The sequence below is a fragment of the Giraffa tippelskirchi genome, chromosome 9 (genome assembly GCF_054371585.1).
Source record: "Giraffa tippelskirchi isolate mGirTip1 chromosome 9, T2T-mGirTip1v1.2.pri, whole genome shotgun sequence".
NCBI lineage: Eukaryota > Metazoa > Chordata > Mammalia > Artiodactyla > Giraffidae > Giraffa > Giraffa tippelskirchi.
In genome coordinates, this window is record NC_137283.1 from 41,538,334 (window position 1) to 41,558,264 (window position 19,931).

Sequence of the window (19,931 nt, forward strand, 5' to 3'; positions counted from 1 at the left end):
ACACCAGGCTAGCAAATAAAGACACAATATAACTTTGTCCAGGGACTGGGGAAAAGTTACTTTGGCAAAGAAAGCAGGAGCGCACAGCATGAATTCGCTGGACTCCTGGTATTTGCTGAATCCTGGCGTTTATCCTCTCGGTGGTAAAAGAGAGTTAAGACCTGGGGTTGGACATTGCTCAAACTTCACTGCCATACTCAAGGGTCCAGTAATTGGGAAGACTGGACTTTTTCAGGTCTACTTGGAAAATATAGCACTTGAAAGCATCTGACCTGGTTCCAAACTTTGGATCAGTCATTTCTAAAAGTCTAAATGTTGTTCTCTTCCACAGGAAGAGCCAGAGGATGGTGCAAAGAAAGACCAGATCAACCCCACCTGGACCAAGGCAGACAAACATTTTAGTGCTGTTACAAGGTCCTCGGAATGCGGGTGGCTATTCTATAATTAGGAATAAACTCCACTCTCAATTTCATTTCTGGGTCCAGTTAAAAAACCGAAAGTTGTAAGTCTAGGGCAAAGGTAGCTTCTAACATTCCTACATAAGAGGTTCACAAAACGATTCCATGCGGTTTGTCGAAGGTTGATAAAAGACATCATATGCCCTGGGACTTTTTTGGTAACATGAGCAACCTTCTCATTAAATATAGAAATGGGAGATTAATGGGTAAAATGTCAGATTGTTCCTTTCCAAATCTGACACTGCATATTTGACAGGCTCCCTCTATACACTAGGGGGTCACAGACTCCAGAAGACAAGACTGTTTATCGTAAAATCATTTAAGTGGAGGAAGGGTCAGTACATCAACAGAAAAACTCTATTAAGTATTAACTAGTACAAATGATAGATGAATATGCCAGAAATGAAAAAAGTAATCCACAAGTGAGAGGAAGTCAGAAAACATCATTAAAACTAGGAAAGCCGTTCAACAATCTGTCTTGCATTATTTCAAATGGAGTTTTGTTTCTGAATATGTTTATTTTTTCCCCCTTTGTCAAGGTGAGAGAAGTTGGTCATACCAGAAATAAGTCACAACAGGATGACAGGACTTCCCTTGGAAGGTTTAAATGTATTTTTAAAAAAATAAAAGTCATGGAAATCCTGAGTATGGGCAAGAATCTCAACATCAGCAGGATAACTGCACAGTTCATATAAACATTAAAGGGAACTAAAAAGTTTGAAGGGAACCACCGGATTTTCCACCATCTTGAGGTGACCTAGAGATGTGTAGATGTAATTAGAGAGTGAGTTTGGGGTCTGGCCAGACAGGTGGTTCTAACACCTGCGCTGTAATTTCCCAAGGTCACGAAGAGCACAGGCCCGGTGGACACCCAGAGGCAGCACAAAGATGGCAAAGATGCCTCACCCAAAAGCCCTTACCCAGTGAGATGCCTCTGGCCCAGTGCTTTCGACCAGGAAGCCAACAGCTTCAGGCTCCAGGCTGGCCAAGAGGCAGGATTCAGAAGAGGAAGCCAGGTCTGCAGGCGCAGATGCACAGAACAGAACAGGGAAAGGCAAGTACTGGTTAGAAAAGGTAGCAGAGTTGGGAAAAAAAAAAAAAAGAGCAACTAAGTCAGAAGGAAAGAGTCTAACATTAGAGAAAAATGCATGCTTCCAGCTGCAGAGGGAGTTTAACAGCACGGTTGAGGAGCTGACAGAGACCACAGTTCTATTCCTACTGACATCTCGTCCAGTGGCCTCCAACCGTTCTGGGCACCAGGGACTAGTTCTGTGGAAGACAATTTTTCCATGGCCCGGGGTGGAGGCGAGTGGGAAATCTAATGCTGCCATTGCTCTGACAGGAGGGAAAACTTAGGCAGTAATGCAAGCAATGGAGAGCAGCTGTAAATACAGATGAAACTTTGCTCTCTGGCCTGCCGCTCACCTCCTGCTGTGCAGCCTGGTTCCAGGGGTTGAGGACCACTGGTCTAGTCCATACTCATATCTTATGACACCTAAGCCTCAGTGTCTTAGGTGCCAACGGAGAACAACAATAGCCCCTGGGACACCGTGGTTAGTGTTGTGATTATATGCCATCATGCTCTGTGCCTGAAAGCCAGTAAAGGAGGCTACAGAGGACCTGCCATGTCACTGGTGTTAACCTCAGCCACAGACACCCTCTCCTCACACAGCTTCCATCCTGCATCTTTCAATAAGGATCATGAATCCTGGTAGAAGTGTTCTGGGGGCGGATTAAACAGGTTAATATAAGTAAAGCACTTAGGTCACTACACAGCTCACAGGAAGATATTAGTATTAGTATCTTGAGGACAAAGTAGATACTAGTATTAACGTCTTGAGGATACTTCCTGCCAAAGGGGCCCTGGCAGCAAAATGACAAGTCTGAGTTCAGTGCTGGGCCCTGACCATTCCCCTGGCCTCACAGCCCAGTCATGCACAGCCAGCCTGAATGCCAGAACCAGATGCGGTCAGCTACTCCAGCACTCACCTTCCCCGACCTGAACAACGAAGGGACTCTTGGGAATGGTGTCCCCAGCAAAGGAAACCTTGACCACATGGGGGCCAGGCTGCATTGGTTTGTACACACATCGATACACTTGGTTTCCTCTGTCTTCCACGAGCAACTCCACGGTGTTCTTCCCCTGGGGATCTTCCACCTCCACACCAATGTCGCCCACGCCAGCACCTAGGAGAGAGAGAACATGCCATGAGTCCAAGTCGCCCTCTAGAAAGTTCCCTGCTGATGAGAGCGAAAGCAGGTATAAAATGCAAACCACAGGAGACCGAGAGGCATTCAGAAGGTGCATACCCGACCTATTTCCTAGCAGAAGTAAGGAAGGTGGAGAAAGGAAAGTTGGTTATGGGGAGGAGGGTCATAACCAACTTTCATTTTCCCACAATCCCTATTTCCTAAAATTTATATATTGAAAATAAAGCTGAAAATTCAAGAATTGTGTTTTATTCATTCCTTTTCTTACCCTTCCTTCCCACCGGACCTTGCATAGAATTTGGTCCAAGAGATGACTGTTAAACCTTAGTCTCTTTGGAGTATTTATTTAGGCAAGTCAGAAATTTATTATTAATAATCAAAGTTAAGATTGAGTATAAGATTTTAGAGAAGAAAAGCTGGTTTTGAAAAATCTAGAAATATAACCAACACATTTGAAAAAGCTAATTTTGTTGTTGGCCATTTGATTTAAAAGACAAAAAGTGCAGCATCTCAGGTTTCTAAGGATTATCTCTGGCTCTGGAAGAAAAGAGGTGCTACCTGCTGTGTAGATGTCAAAATAGGTGGGCTTATTGGCGATGTTGCCAGCAGCTTCCAAGCCTGGGCCTTTTGCAGTGACTTTACTGGCATCTCCCTGGGCCTTGTCGACATTCACCTCGAATGGGCTCTTGGAGATGTGCTGTCCTGCAAAGAGGACTGTGACCTATAAATGACAGGCAGAGGAGACATCATCACTTCTTCCTGTTCAGTGAGACCACCTTCTCCTCCATCCTCCTGATCATACACACAAAGGTCCTGGAACCAAGAGCTCTGGGGAAGTGGCCTCAGTGGGACTCCCATCTGACTCTACCAACCACACAGCTGGGCCTGGGATATTAAGCCTTTAGCAAACTAAAACACATCAGATATGCCTAAATTAGCCTCTACAGTGGGATATGCACAAGCACTTCAATCTCTAGACACCAGATTCTTTAAGGCAGCTGCAAAAGGGACCACTGTCCCTGTAGAATGTCATGTAGAGTTCCAGGATTTCAAATCTAAGAGTCAAAGTATTTTTCAAAGGACCAAGACCATTTACAGATACATGGATTTGAGACATAAGACAGATTTTTATCTAAACTTTGAGTCGAAGTTCTCATCTTTTAAATTCTGAGGGTTATCGGATTGGGTGGGCCACTGGCCTCCACTCTAGTCAACTGGCCCTCTCCCCACTCAGGCTTTGATGCTGACAGAGCCTCTGGAGCAACGTGAAGAGAGATATTTAAGGAAGCACTAAAGACAAAGAGCCCATAGCTCAGCATTTACACTCCAGGCTTGCAGCTACAGTTATTAGTTATCTCGGTGGAGTCACAAAAATCTTACGACACTGCAAAGAATTTAATGGAATTCAACCAATCTGCATGGAGTAGCGAATGTCTCAAGTCTGATTCACAGGGATCCGAGACTTTTAACAATGAACATGGATACTTGTATCAACAGAAAGAGAAATCAGAAGAGAATTTAAGGAGCTTCCCAGATGGTCCAAAGGTGAAGAGTCCACCTGCCAGTGCAGGTCCAACCCCTGGTCGGGGAAGATCCCACATACCATAGAGCAACTGAGCCCACGCACCACAACAAGAAAAGCCACCGCAATGAGAACCCGGCACAATGCCACTGGAGAAAGCCCCCACTTGCCACAACAAGAGAAAGCCTGCAAGAAGCAACGAAAATCCAGTGCAACCATAGATAGATGGATAGATAGATAGATAAATAGATAGACGCGAACTTAAGCAAACCACGCTTCTTCCACATCTATCAAAGCAAGCACAGAAGAGCAGTTCAAGCAAAGGCCATGATGTCTTATCTTACTTTGTGCAGTCCGGTGACCTTGGGCAGATACTCCACAGAGTATGTCTTGTTCTTATCGCTGTCAGGGGTCACCAGTGCCTAGGATGGAAGATGAGTGACAGTTAGAGGAGGCACCGGTGTGAGTAAAAGTGTGCTGTGCTTGCCAAGGGTCCAGGGCAAGGTGCCAGGCCAGGAACCTGCCCTGGCTCCTCTCTGGCCCACCACGCCTGCAGGAAGCTCCAGGAGAGAAGCAGCCTGAAGCCACGGAAACAAAGTCACATTAGCACACAGGTATAACCAAGTCAGGCCTCTTCATCGTCTCAGGGCTGTTACCTTTCCAGATGAGAGAGACTATGAAGCTAGTAACCTAAACCTTTATTGGCCCAGTAGTTATTAAGAGCTTATGAAACACCAGGCCCAGGGACAGGCACCAAAAACAAATCAGGCACAATTCCTGTCCCAGGGGGAGAAACAGACAATTATGACGATAAACATAGAACTTCAGATGGTGCTAAGCACTAGGAATAAAATACAGTCTTAAGAAGATAGGTAGACAGAAGAAACAGTATGTGCAAAGGTCCTGAGGGAGGAATCGGAGGATGATCAGCATGGGGAAAGAGTAGGGAATCAGTATTGCTACTGGACTGTATTTTATCAGTAACAATAGTTAAATGCAATATTTTATTGTATTATGTAATGTGTGTCCTTGAGTATCAACTTACATGATACTTCAAACACAACCCTTAGGCAAGTGAATTTAATTGCTATACGACTCAGGATTCTTTTGGTTTTGTTTTGTTTTGTTTTTAAAAAGCTTTTGTTGTGAGCTTTAATAAGAAAAACAGAGACATAGTCCCTGGCCCTGTTATAAGCGCCAAAGGTTCCATGGAATACTGACAGGGGAGGCAGCCTCCTCCAACATACCTCCTCTTTGTTCCCTTCTGGGTCCTCAACAAACACCATGACATCACCTTGCCCAGCGCTGATTGTGTCCACGGTGAACTTGGCCGGCTGCTTTACCATGTTCCCAGTGGGCTCGATACCTGTTCACAGGTTTACACAAGCACATTACAAACTGGGTCAGGCCCCAACAGTGTCTCCTTCAGGGAAATGAGACAGGGAACCCATTCCTGCTTCTGCCATGTGGGAGACGGTGACAAACTGTGACAGGGATAATCAGATCAAAAACTCACAAATCTTGGGACTTTCGTCACGGTCCAGTGACTAAGACTTCATGCTCCCAGGGCAGGAGGCCCAGGTTTGTTCCCAAGTCATGAAACAAGAACCCACATGCTACAACCAAGACTCAATGCATCCAAATAAATTTTTTAAAATAACTCAAATTTTGTCCTTGTTATTTAAGCTGTATTCGATTCTGAAATATTCAGAGAACTTCAGTCAAAAGGCTACATTATATGACTGTGAAAATGATGTGGTAACTAGAAGTAGGGCTTGCCTTGGGGAAGAAGACAAAGTGTGATTCATTTTTTATTAAAGACCATTGTTTCTTGTTTTGTTTTTGGCCGCACCATGCAGCTTGCAGGATCTTAGTTCCCTGAACAGGGTCTGAACCCAGATCATCACAGTGAAAGCTCCAAGTCCTAACCACTGGACCAGCAGAGAATTCCCTAAAGATCATTTTTGTGTTATTTAAAATGTTTTAAATATTGCACTTATTTTTAATTAAATTTGTAAATTGAATGATTGAGCAAACTAATTTGAGGTAGAGTAGCATACAAGTGTAAGAATTAATAATACCCTTTACTTAGTTCCCCAAATGGATACATTCTACAAAACTCTAGTACAACATCACAAGTCAAGGCACAGTTAAGATATAGAACATTTCTACCCCACAGGGAACTCTCATAGTGATCTTTCACAGCCATCCCTTTTGTAACCCTTCAAAGTACTAATCTGTTTTTCATCTCTAATTTTATCATTTGTAAAATGCCATATAATGGAATCACACATTATATAACCTTTGGGGATTAGCTTTTTCCACAAGCATCATTCTCTGCAGTTTCATCGAGGATGTTGCCTGTATCAATAGCCTGTTCTTTTTATCACTGAGTAATATTCCATGATATGGACGCATCACTGTTTGTTTAACCATTCACCCAGTGAAGGACATCTGGGTTGTTTCCAGTTGTCTACTACTGATAAAGCTGCTATAAACATTCATACACAGGACTATGTGCAAATGTTGAGTTTTTATCCCTCCGGATAAATGTTAAGGAGCACAATTGCTTGGGTTTCTCTCAGTTTCTTGAAGCTGTAGGTTTATGTTCTGTTTTTTTGCCAAATTTAGGAATTTTTCAACCATACAAGGAATTCACTACAGTGCCAATCTTCAGACCCAGGATCTCTAGCTGGTTTGCCTTAATCTCTTTCTGAGACTCCTTACATTTACCCTGTAGAAAATTCCCAGGGGTTTTAGTTGCACTTAGTGGGCAGCATTAGAAAAAGTACTTCTACTCCATCTTCCCAGAAGTGTTATTATTTTTTAAGTTTTTATTATTATTATTATTATTATTATGGAGAATCCTCAACCTATACAGACATGGAGAGCTATAAAATGAATCCCATGTACCTATCACTTAGCTTCAACTACTGTCAACTCACAGCCTGTCTTGTTCCACCCCTTCATTCTCATCTCTTTTCTCCTCTTGTATTATTTGGATACAAACCCTAGTCCTCTTAGTTTTCATCCATAAACATTCACTACGTATTTTTTAAAGATATTTTTAGAATGCCCACATCAAAAAATAAAAATAATTCCTTAATAACATAAAATGGAATTCCTTAATAACATCAAATTTTCAGTGTTCAAAGTCCTAAATTATCTTAGAAGTGTCACAAAAATAAATAAAATATTTTGAATCTTAAACAAAAGTGTAATGAATTTTTTTAAACAGTTTAGATGGGACCAAATAATGTTCACATGTTACAGTTGGTTGCTAAACCTCTTAAACCTCATTTATTCCCTGGATTTCTCATCTCTTCTTTTCTTTCCCATCGGTCCAGGTTGAAGACATTGGGTCATTTGTTACTATATCTGAATTTATATTAGCTTTCCAATAAATAATTTAAGAAAAACTGGTGAGAGATTGTTACATAAAACACCCTGTTAGGTAAAAAAATGTAAATTGAAGAAAATATACAGTTTGAACTCATTTCAGCATAGAAAAATGGCTGGAAAGAAATACCTCCAACTCTGAAGGAAAAAAAAAGGGGCTGGCAGCTAGGAAATGGGACTTTCAATTGTTGTTTTCTAACTTTTTCTTTTGCTTAAAATTTATATAACAATTATGTCATTTAACGAAGATTTGATCATGCACTTAAAATATTTATAAATACCCACTCCATCTAACTCCAACAGCCTGCAAAGTCAGCCTATCCAAGGCCGGAGACTGGGCTCATCTCTGGCTAACCATGGTTGGTTAGGAAGCAGAACCACATCTATTTCGGAGATAATGCTTCCCGTGCAGAGAAACCACTGTTCCCTAGGATTACTCAGAATTAAACATGCTGAGGGCTTACTATGCAGTGGATGCTCCATACAGAACACAGGTTTCATTAAAGGTTTCTGCTTGCCCATGGATACATGCTTTCAGCATGTTGAACTCTACCAGGGAGCCCATCACAAAGACCTGCTTGTGCCTGTAGCTTTACATCACCCCAGCCTTTCCTCCTTTCAGTTAGTGGGTCTCAGTGAATGGATCTGCAAACGCTGACCAGCTGGTAACTGCAACTTGGTCAACACCAACTCTTTAAAAACTAGAAGATGAAACATTCTGTATGTCTTGGTTCTGTCAGCAGAAACAAAGCAACACGGCAACACAGGAGAGAACAAACTGCCCCTCCCCTTTGTTTCATCAAGGACAAGGTAATATCTAAGGTGCTGCCCATGTGGCCTCACATGTGGCCCTGTTCCCTCAAATGACCGTTCTGTCTTTCTACTTATTACTTATTACTCAGCCATTAAAAAAAATACATTTGAATCGGTTCTACTGAGATGGATGAAACTGGAGCCCATTATACAGAGTGAAGTAAGCCAGAAAGAAAAACAACAATACAGTATACTAATGCATATATATGGAATTTGAAAGATGGTAACGATAACCCTATATGCGAGACAGAATAAGACACACAGATGCATAGAACAATTTTATGGACTCTGAGGGAGAAGGTGAGGGTGGGACGTTCTGGGAGAATAGCATTGAAACATGTATATTATCATATGTGAAACAGAACACCATTCCATGTTCGATGCATGAGACAAGGGCTCAGGGCCGGGGCAATGGGATGACCCAGAGGGATGGGATGGGGAGGGAGGTGAGTGGGGGGTCCAGGAAGGGGAACACATGTAAACCCATGGCTGACTCATGTCAATGTATGGCAAAAACTATTACAATATTGTAAAGTAATTAGCCCCCAACTAAAATAAATAAATTTATTAAAAAAAAAAAATCTACTGTTAAAAAAAAAAAAAAATTAAACCTAGAATTACCATATGATCCAGCAATTCCACTTCTACATATATCCCCCCAAAACTGAAAGTAGGGACTCAGATACTTGTATACATATGCTCACAGCAGCATTATTCACAATAGCTAAAAGGTATAAAAAAAAACCTGAATGACCACTGACAGAAAAATGGAAAAACAAAATGTGGAATATGCAGACAATGAAATATTATTCAGCTTGAAACAGGAATGTAATTTTTATACATGCAACAACATGAATGAATCTTGTAAACCCTATGCTACCTACAGTAAACCAAACACAAAAGAACAAATATTAATACTATGTGAGTCCACTTACAAGGTACCTAGAAGAGGCAAATCCATTGAAACAGACTGAGGCCAGGAGAAGGGGATGACTGAGGATGAGATGCTTGGATGGCATCACCGACTCAATGGACACGAGTTTGAGCAAACTTGGGGAGATGGTGAAGGACAGGGAAGCCTGGTGTGCTGCAGTCCACGGGGTCGCAAAGAGTTGGACACAACTTAGCAACCGAACAACAACAACATAGAAACAGAAAGTAGAATGGCACTGGCCAGGGCCAGGGGAGGTGTGGATGGAGAGTTACGTTTAGTGGGTACAGAGTTTCAATTTGGGAAGATGCAAAAGTTCTGGAGATGAAGAGAGGTGATGGTTTCACAACACAGTGAATATATGAATATACTTAATGACTTCGGTGCACCTAAAAAGAGTTAAATTAGTGAATGTTTTGTTATAGGCATTTTACCACGGCAGAAACATACAAAAAATACATACATATGCATATATATGTGTGTGTGTGTTTCCTCCCTAAGTATATAAAACTTACAAAGAGTCAAACGAAGGAAATGGCAGTGACTAGCCACATTCCTTAGCTGCAGCAAGAGGTCATTTTCTAGAAAACAGCACTGTGAAAGGAAACCGTTTCACATTAACAACAGGGAACTGGACACCAGCGATAAGCTTATTGCAAACAAGCACTTTATGCCTTGATTAGATTCAATCCATTTGACCAATTTTGTTGACAAAGAGATTTGGCTGATTGCAACTTTTCTGCCTTTAAGGGAAGCATAACCTTTCAAATCAGATTCCTTATTCCTGCCAGCATCTTTGACTTTAAAAGCATGCATGGACATGCCAACCTTCACTCGACTGCACTGTGGGTACAGCTTTGAACAAAGTCCCCTGTCTCGATATAACACAAATGATAGCACAGAGCCCACTTCATTGTCAAAAGGACTTCAAATGGCAAGTAGGTCTGTCCCAGAACTCTCTGTCCTCTGGTCTAAATCATGCTGAAAGAGACGAGAATCAGGCTGAGAACAGCACACACTCAGCACCACTGCCCTGGTCGTGTGTCATTTCAAGACTAAGCTGATGCCAAGTAAGGCATTGCTAACTTCAAAGGGAATGATTGGATAGACAAGTGCTCTGCATCTTTAGAAAGTCAATGCCATTTAAAAAAAGAAGAAGAAAAGAAAGTTAGGGGAAATTATTCTAGATAAAGAGTTTCAGATAAAGCAACGAGCAAATGTAGAAAATGAGCCTTAACCAGATCTTGGTTTGTAAAACAAGAAAAACTGTAAAACAGACAATTGTAGGATAAGAGAGAAATTTAATTACACACTGCATATGAGCTGTTATTGTCCTATTTTCTTATGTATGATAATGAATACTGTGGTTACGTAAGAGGATGTCCTATGCTTAGGAAAGGTTTGCTGATGTACTGAGGAGCAAAATGTTACCATGCCGGCAATATATTTTTGGATAGTTCAACAGTCACACACATGCACACACAGAGCCAGAGCACACATTAGAAGGTTAAGAGCAGTAGGCATATTATAGGAAATCTGGGAAAACATGGGAAATACTTTGTGTGTGTGTTATCCTAATTGCAATTATGAAAATGGAACGTAATTTTCCCCCTCACCACAGAAAAGAGAATAAATTGTATCCTGTTGTACTAATTTTTACCAGAAACCACACTGGGCTGAAATGCAACTGTTCTCTTTAAAAAAGCTAACAGGCTTGAAGTCAGGTGCCAACCAGAAAACCAAATTCCTCAGAATGCCTCTGACCTACCCTAACGTTTTGAGCAGAACACTCCTGGCAGCTGGCTGGGAGATTATAAACAGGATGTCTTAGCAAGGAAGTATCTGCCAGGGGTTAACAATAGCTCCCACTGCATCTGGAAACCTGTACAGTTTTCACATAACCAAAAGGAGAAATGAATCAGCAGTCAGAAGACCCAAGCTCCTGCTACCTCCCACCATGGTAATCTGGGAGATCTCCCCATTATTCACCTTCTCCCTCCAGTCCAACCTCCCCTTTCCTTTGTGGATTGGGCCTCTGATTGCTCATCTGAAAAATGGAAAGAATAGTCCTTTCTTTATCTCAGGGTTACTGCACCCAAATCACAAAGTACAAACTCATCCATCTCCACTACATTAAAGTGGCACTGTTCTTGGAAGCCTAGATTCACAAGACAGAAAAGGATGGAAATAAACCCATGGACTTTTAGGTAAAGAAGAAAAAAAGAAAAAAAGCTATCTGACAAAGGAGGCCTGGGATGTCTTTAAATATTAAGCTTACACAGTCTCAATCCTGAATAATCAAGACCACAGAGGCTGATTCATGTTGCTATATAGCAGGGACTAATACCATATTGTAAAGCAATTATTCTCCAATTAAAAATAAATACATTTAAATTAAATACATAAATAAAAATGAATAATCAAGACCAGAAGACAAACTCAAATCCAACACGACCAGTGCTTACCTCTGCCATAGGCCCTGGCTTTCTTGGGGTTGAGTTTGGGTTTAAGGGGAGCTCCAGGCTTGAGCTTGGCTTTGGGGAACTGGGACAGGTAAGTCATCACCGAGTGCTCATCCACATCTGGGTGAATAATTTCTTCAGGAGTGATGACCTAGAATAACGACAGGGCAGATGAACACCCAGAACATAGCACTTTGCAACTACTGAAGTTTTTGCAAACATCTCTTAAACCAACAACTACAAGTATAAAGAAATTGAGTCAGCTTCTCAGTAAAGTGAAACTGCATCAAACTGGCATGCCAAGATTAGTTTATTTGTGTTTGTTTTTTTTTTTAAAAAAAAACCTTTTAGAAGTGTCATTTGGAAGGTAAGGACCCTCTCCAGACAATTCTGTATGTAATTTCCAGAGGTTCAAACCTCCCCACAGAAAAGGCTGCCCACTCTCCTTTCCAGAAAGACTAATGTCTATCAAGTAAGGAAGAAGAAGAGACAAGAACACATGGGATTAAAGCATATTACCAAAATTTTTGCTCTTTTATCTAGTGTCTACATTTCCATTTACTCAGCTTCTACTAAAAAAAATTAATAAATAAAACCAAAATGATATAATGCAGTGACATGAGATATGTGCTTTCAGAAACAGACTGAATGCTTGTGTCCTCCCCTAATTCATATGTTCAAGTCCTAACCCCAGGTGTGATGGTATTAGGAAGTGGGGAGGTAAGCAGGTCTGGATGAGGTCCTGAGGGTGAAGCCCCCACATTCACAAGAACAGGAAGAAGGACCTGTGCTCAGTCTCTCCCTGCCACCTGAGGACACGGCCAGAAGTCAGCTTGCCGCTGTGCGCAAGCCGGGAAGAGAGCCTCCACTAAGAACCTGATTTCTTGGCACCTTTATCTTGGACTTCCCAACCTTCAGAACTGAGAAATAAATACATGTCTGTTGTTGAAGCCACCTGGTCAATGGTATTATTACAACAGCCCGAGCTAAGACACATCTCAATACGGTTAAAGCCGTTTTAAAAATAGGAAAGGGGAAGATTTCTCCTGACATTCAGCATAGGAGCAAGATTAGACCCTTGCTGAATAGGTGGACTCCCTGAAGGTGTCATAGCCCCCAGTTCCACCACTTGATAAAGTCCTAAATAGCAAAAAAAGTTCTCCTGCACCCAATAAGCCATACCTCTTCGGAGTAACAGAAGTCTCTCATGCACCACATCAACCAAATTCAGATGAACAACATTATGTGCCCAGCTTCCCTCACTCCATGGTAAAAGAAAAAAGAAAAACCAAAACAGGAAATATTCTGATAATTAGCCTGCGGTAACAAGATAGCTATTTGGGTTTGTACACTTGCCTCCAATACGTTCCGCAAAATGTAGGATGTGCATTGATTTGGCATTTCTTCTAGGCAGCTCCTTCAACAATTTTACACACTGCCAACATCACATGAACACCAGAGGAGATGGATTTTGTTTAAAGGGAGATGAAAAAAAACAAATCATACCACTTCCTGACGGTGGAAGAGCCAAGGAACGGGCCTTGGAACAGAGATATGATGCCGAAACCAAACCAAAGAAATACAGGCAAGATTTTCTACCTTCCAAGGGATTCTGATACAAATACACTGACCTCAGCTCTGAATACCAACTTAAGACCTTAACGGAGTCTGTAATGAGGTCATCCATTGCCTGGCACTAGCTACCCATAACTTTTCTTGACCGGGTCTTTGAACATGGGAGTCATGGTGTCAGCAGATGCTATTTAAACTCCTTGGAAAGGCTTAGAAAACTGGACCTCAACTAAGCAACGTGGCTGCTGCAGATGGTCTCCAAGACATATTCAATTTCTAAGTTCCCTTGTTTTATTCCTATGTTAGGATTATGGGCAATACAAATTCTCCCACAATTTCCATTAATGGCAGATTATCTTGGTTTACATTTCTTTAAAAAGTTCTAAGTGACTTTCTTAAAGATACTGGATTTAAAAATGTTTCATAGTTAAAAAATGGTCAAATATTGGCAATTTCTTATGGTTAAGGTCCAGATTTGCAGTCTGGCTTCCAGACATGGCCTCTGTGATCTTTAGAATAGAAATAAACTAGAATATCTGTCCCATGTGACAGTAAAGATTTTTAGGGACTCTACAAATACCTAGGTGGTGCAGTGGTAAAGAATCTGCCTGCCAGTGAAGGAGATGCCAGAGATGTGGGTTTGATCCCTGGGTTGGGAAGATTGGCTGGAGAAGGAAATGACAAACCACTCCAGTATTCTTGCCTGGAAAATTCCATGGACAGAGGAGCCTGGTCGGCTACAGTCCATGGAGTCGCCAAGAGTCAGACATGACCGAGCAGACAGACAGACAAGTACCTAAGTCAATGAGAATCTATTAAAATGGATAAACTGAGAAAGATGGAAGAGGGCCCCAGACATTGCTCCTTGAAAGCTGACCACTGAGGAGGTCAGACTGCCTGCAAGACCGCAAGGCATTCACAGGGCATCAGAGGAAACCGCTTGGTGGGACAGGATGCTTGGACACATACCTGCGGGACACCTAGCCAGTCGTCTGCCTGCTGCATGGCTTCTCGTGCATTATCCACAGGCTTTCGTGGATCCCAGGATTCCCAGTCTGGGCACAGACCTGTTAACAGCACACAAAAGATGCTGTTGGTGTTAACTGACTGAAGAGGTGAAAGCAACTCGGTGCCTAAACTAAACTCACTCGGTCTCTTGAGAGAACAGTTTCTTCCCAAAATCTTAGTGAACTATATGCTTTCTGGGCCAAAAGTATCATGGATATGACTAGGCCAGGGTAGAAATCACTCTGCCTGAGCTGAGACTTCTTCAGGTTGATCTTCTTGCATTCAGATAGAGGTTATCCGTTCCTTGATGAGGTGGTCTAAATAAACAAACGAAGCCTATAAAGCCATTTGGGCCTGGTGTCTTTTAGGAAGTGAGATTTTTTTGACACATCACACTCATATTTCTCTACTCTGGTGACCAAATGTGTTGGGCTGACACCACCTGAGTGTCCTATAATTTAACTGAATTCTGACAGGACCTACCTAAAAATAGCATCAGAAGCCACAAGTTAAGGGCTCAGTCCCACAAGATTCCCTGACCCCTAACTTCAGAGCTCATTCAGAGCTGGGCTTCTGACTAACTAGCTACAAATCAGAGGTTCCTACCACCCCCTCCTCAGGTTGGATCATTTCCTAGAGTGGCTCACAAAACTCAGGAAAACAGTTTACTTACTGGGTTACTGGTTTATTATAAAGGATCTTATAAAATGGAAGAGATGCATAGGGCAAGGTGGGAGAAGGGGCAAGGAACTTCCATGTCTTTTCAGGCATGCCACCCTCCCAGGACTACATGTTCACCAACTGGAAGCTTCCCAAACCCTGTAGTTCAGGGATTTTTATGGCAGCTTCATTACATGCACTGATCACATCACCTAACATTAGTTACTAACTCAGCCTCTATCCCCTCTTCCCTTCCTGGAGGCCAGGAGACAGGGGTAAAGGTTCCAATCCTCTAACCACTGGTTGATTCCCCTAACATCCAGCCCCCATTCTTAAAGGCATTCCAAAAGTTACCTCGTTAATATACTCAGGCATGGTTGAAAGACAACACTTGGTAAATTTCAAGGGTTTTAAGAACTCTGCGCCAGGAAAGGGGACAAAGACCAAACATATATTTCTTATTATAAGTTATAATATCACAATCCCAAGCCTGGATATATCTACAAAGACTGGACTAGCATCCTGTATACTTAAAACATTCACTTACTCAAAGATCTAAATCTAGAATCATCTCAAAATCTTTTGTATGCACAAGAAGTACAGGGCTGGACTAAAAATCCCCGGGTTTAAACTGGAAAGAGGCATCCTAAAATGTGTCTTTGCATGAAAGCAAGGAAGAGGGCACTGGGAAATGAACTAACGCTGAGCTTCGAGTTACTTCTGGATGGCACAGCTTACAGGCTCTCAAGGAAGACGGGGGCCTGGGACCAGTCCTCCTTCCCTCTCTCCAGCTGACACCAGCTTACTTAATACTAATGTGCCCAGCATATACAAAGGAGTCAGTAAACGGAAAACACGACTGTCAGAGTAGATTTTTTATTAAAAGCAATTTTAGAAGTGCACATAAACACAGGCTCTATTTTTTCTGTTGAGAGTGTAACAGCAAACTCTACCCATCAATCTAAACCCTCCAGTGAGGGTAATTACTACCTTGGTGTACATTCAACCACTCAGAAAAGAGGAGACCATCAAGGGTGGAAAAGGCTCCAACTGGATCCTGACCAAGAACTATTTCACAGCAATGCAGAGAGAAAGGGCGGAGAAAGCCATATATAGTCAACCCAGTGGTTGATAAAAATGGGTACTTTCCACTCAATAAATGCTTTTAGATTTTCATGCCAAACCACCTAACAGGGCACAATTTGACGCCAATGGGAAACTAGGCACCCACTGTGGGAAGAGGGGGAAGAAGCAGGACTTGGGGTCTGGAAGCCAAACTCAAGGTCTGCTTAGAGCATGAAGGCCTTCATTCAGAATTTGGGTAAATAACTCCATGCTCAAACAAGTCTTGGAAAGTCTTGTGAGACTTTCCATCAGAAGGCAAATGAAGCATTTTTAGTTCCTTTAGATACCTTACAATCAGCTAAAAACCAGGACAAATACAGCAATCACAGCAAACCTAGCTTTCCCACCGAAAACCGAGAGGTTTAGGGGTCAACAATCCCCCCCACTCTGGAAGAGATGGCTCAGGCAGCCATGGGCACTTACCTGGAGCACAGCTGTCTACCAAGGCTCCCAGGGCTTTGCCGTCTTGCCAGTTCTGGTTGAAGTTGGTGATGGGCAAGTAGGGGATCTTGTTCTGAATCCACCCGAGCAGCCTCTGCTTTGGCGTCTGCTTCTTGGCATCATCGTCCCCTTCATCCTCCCACACGGGCATGGAGATAGAGTAGTGGAGGATGAGCGTCCACACCAGGCCCAAGATGAGCTTCAGGTTCCCATCCACGATGGCTTTGCTGTCTGAGCAGAGAAACACAGGCCGGGTCAAGCCTCTAGTCACACAGGCGTGAATCAGTCTTTGTAAGAAAGTAAAGGAAAACCTCAACTGTTAGAGACCCACACTGAGCTATTTAAGAGTGAAAGGATGTAATGCTGGCATCAGTTTCAAAATACCTGAGGTGCAGAGATGATAAGATTCCAAAACGTTGTTAACCAGTGTCAGTGGATCATGAGTACATGAGAACACATTATTCTGTGGTCTCTATTTTTGATCACTGTTTTTTGTTTTGGGTTTTTTTTTGACACACAGATGATGGGATCTCAGTTCCTACCCAGGGATTGAACCCACACCCTGTACTGGAAATGTGGATTCTTAACCACTGGACCACTAGGGAAGCCCCTGCCATTGTTTCTATTTTTACATGCATTTGAAATTTTCCATTATAAAATCTTTTTTTTTAATTTCAAGAAATCATTTCAGAAATATAGACAATAAAAAGAGGTGGCTGCATTCCTGTTAACTAGGCAGATTACCATCTAACAGATTGTGTATGCACATATGTGTGTTTGCTGTCCTGAATTTATATAATACTACATGATCAGTCTTGAAATCTTTCTTGTCACTAATCACAATGTCACAGATATCTTTTCCCTCTAAAAAGATGCTTCTGGTGCTTCTCTGGTGGTCCAGTGGCTAAGACCCCATTCTCTCAATACAGGGGCCCAGGTTTGATCCCTGGTCAGGGAATTAGATTCCGCATGCCTCAACTAAAAAGATACCACGTGACAGAACTAAGACTTGGTGCAGACAAATAAATTAAAAAAAAAAAAAAAAGGTGTTTCTGTTTCCACACCCATCTACAGGTTTCAGAGGCCATTTTCCCTCAAATCTCACCAATACTGGGTGTTAACAATCATGTTCATCTCTGTTTCTCTGACAAGTTAGTCATTCATAAAAGAAAGTCACTAAGAGCTGAGCAAAGTGTTGCCAGGAGGACAGGTGACTAGACAAAGGCATGGCTCCCTTTCTAGTCATTTCCCAGCTTAACAGGACATGCCCTGCCACTGGCCAGCCCCTCCTGGAACTCTCACTGAAACTGTTCCTACTTCCCACTCCCCTTGGCTTTCCTGTGACTCTTTCCTCTTTCCAATCTCCAACTACACCCATCAAAATCCAAACATTATCTCCAAGATAACTATCTGTCTGTCTGTCTCTCCATTTCCTACACCTCTGTTGCAATCCCCCATTCTGCCAGGACCCCAAAGCGAAAATGTCAGAACCTTCTTGGACTCTCCTTCAAAGCCCTGGTGCAGTTCCCACAATTCCCTCCCTACCTCTTGGCAAATCCTTTTCTACACCGTCCCACAAAATATGGGGCCCCTTCTCCCCTCTGATTCCTCAACAGCCATGAACATCCACCATTGTTCCCAGAACCCAGAACCATCCTTCTGGTAAGGCACCTATGTGCTTCCCAATTCACCAATGGTTTCTGCTGCCCAGAGTCAAACTCTTTAAACATTCAGCACCTTGAGGGACCCACATAGCCTCTACCCAGCCTGCTTTTCCACCCCTGTCACCATCATCCACCACACCACAATCCGGGCTCAAAGACTCCCCATTCCTGAAGCACATCTTGCTTTGAACCCCCCAGACATCTCCACCTGTTCTGTATTGCCTTTGATGGGAAGGCCCTTTACCCTAACCTCCTGCAGGATAAACCCAAGGTCATCATTCAAGGGCCCTATCTATTAAAAACAGATAGTGCCCTTCACTCCCACCAGCCTATGTGGTCACCCCAGGGTCCTCTTACGGCAAGGACCATTCTACCCTCAGCCTCCTCCAACCCCCAGGGCTGTGAGCACTGGACAGTGAGTAACTGAACTTTTTTCATCTTGCAGCTCCCCACGCCCTGTCCCTCCCACCCACTGACCGCAAGCCACCTGAATGTTGGTTAAACACACGTCAAACTCCACTGAATGAAACTTAACTGCAACCACATGAAAAATAAACTCACATGCTCTGGAGGAGTAAATGGCATGCCATTCAAAACTGGAAGGGTGGGGATTTCTTGTTTTTAATCAAACTGTTTATTGTTATGTCCCCTTACAAAGGGAAAAAAAAAAACCCTGTTAAAACCCCACACCCAAACCCACAGAAATCAAAGGTAATTTCATGGTTGCAGATTCAGTCACAACAAGACTTGATCACGTAAAATGACAGAGTAAAGATTATCATGAACTGGCTGGTAAGATACACTGAATGTAAGTGATCCTCATTCAAGTTAAGGTACCCAGGGATTTTCTACACAATGAACTGTACGACTAACGTTTACACGTGACTGTCCGCATAATTCACAGGACCCAGTGACCAATGAAAATGCAGGATTGTTTGTCCAGAAGTATTAAGAATATCAAGATGGCAACAGCAGAGAATTAAACCAAGCACACAGAGCCCTCGTGAGCATGGGTCCCTGTACAGCTGCCCAGGCTGGGCAACCACAAAGCCAGCTCTGCTCCTGAGGTCCTGTGGTCAGTAAAGGAGCAGCGATCGGCATGAAACACTGAACCCTTCACAGAATGTGAACATCCAAGGAATTAATTTTGCTGGAAAGCTGCCAGTCCTTGACCATAACTGAGATTTTTGGATTAGATGCCCTGTTATAAGCGTGTCTTTAAAGTGCTATTGATCAGTGAGTTACTACCTAGGGATGGCAAAAAAAAAAAATCAGGTCAAACAATTTTCCATGCCCATTTCCTTTATTCAACTTAAAGGGCAAAGAGCAGTCTTGTGGGGGGAAGGGAGGGGAGAGAAGCAGAGTATGCGTACTTATTGCTAATCAGGGAAACGGGTGAGCCGGGCGGGGTCAGATCTTGCAGTAAGCAGAATCTGAACAGGTCAGACTGTCACCCAGCCACAGGCATCAGTGTGCAAAGCTCAAACTTTCCTGAGTGATGTGCTAAATACTTTTCAAATGCAAACTTGCAGATTTCGTCTATAAATCAAAACATGAAACCAGTTTGCTCTATTTTTACCCAGCTTACACATGTTGGTTTAAAGGAATGAGACATGAGACTTTTTCAAAACGATTTTCGGGGAAATATGACCCAGTAAAAGTCGG

General features: G+C 42.6%; 1 protein-coding gene across 14 annotated transcripts in view; it reads right to left on the reverse strand.

The window, feature by feature from the left end:
• Positions 1-19,931, reverse strand: part of FLNB (filamin B) — a 138,908-nt gene that overhangs the window by 63,783 nt on the left and 55,194 nt on the right. For all 14 annotated transcript variants that reach the window (XM_081524754.1, XM_081524753.1, XM_081524752.1 and 11 more), the window contains 7 exons: positions 16,585-16,833; positions 14,338-14,435; positions 11,800-11,947; positions 5,439-5,557; positions 4,536-4,613; positions 3,228-3,390; positions 2,448-2,645 (listed from right to left, as the gene is read on the reverse strand). In XM_081524754.1, coding sequence (XP_081380880.1) covers positions 2,448-2,645; positions 3,228-3,390; positions 4,536-4,613; positions 5,439-5,557; positions 11,800-11,947; positions 14,338-14,435; positions 16,585-16,833 — 1,053 coding nt within the window. The remainder of the gene's footprint in view (positions 1-2,447; positions 2,646-3,227; positions 3,391-4,535; positions 4,614-5,438; positions 5,558-11,799; positions 11,948-14,337; positions 14,436-16,584; positions 16,834-19,931) is intronic.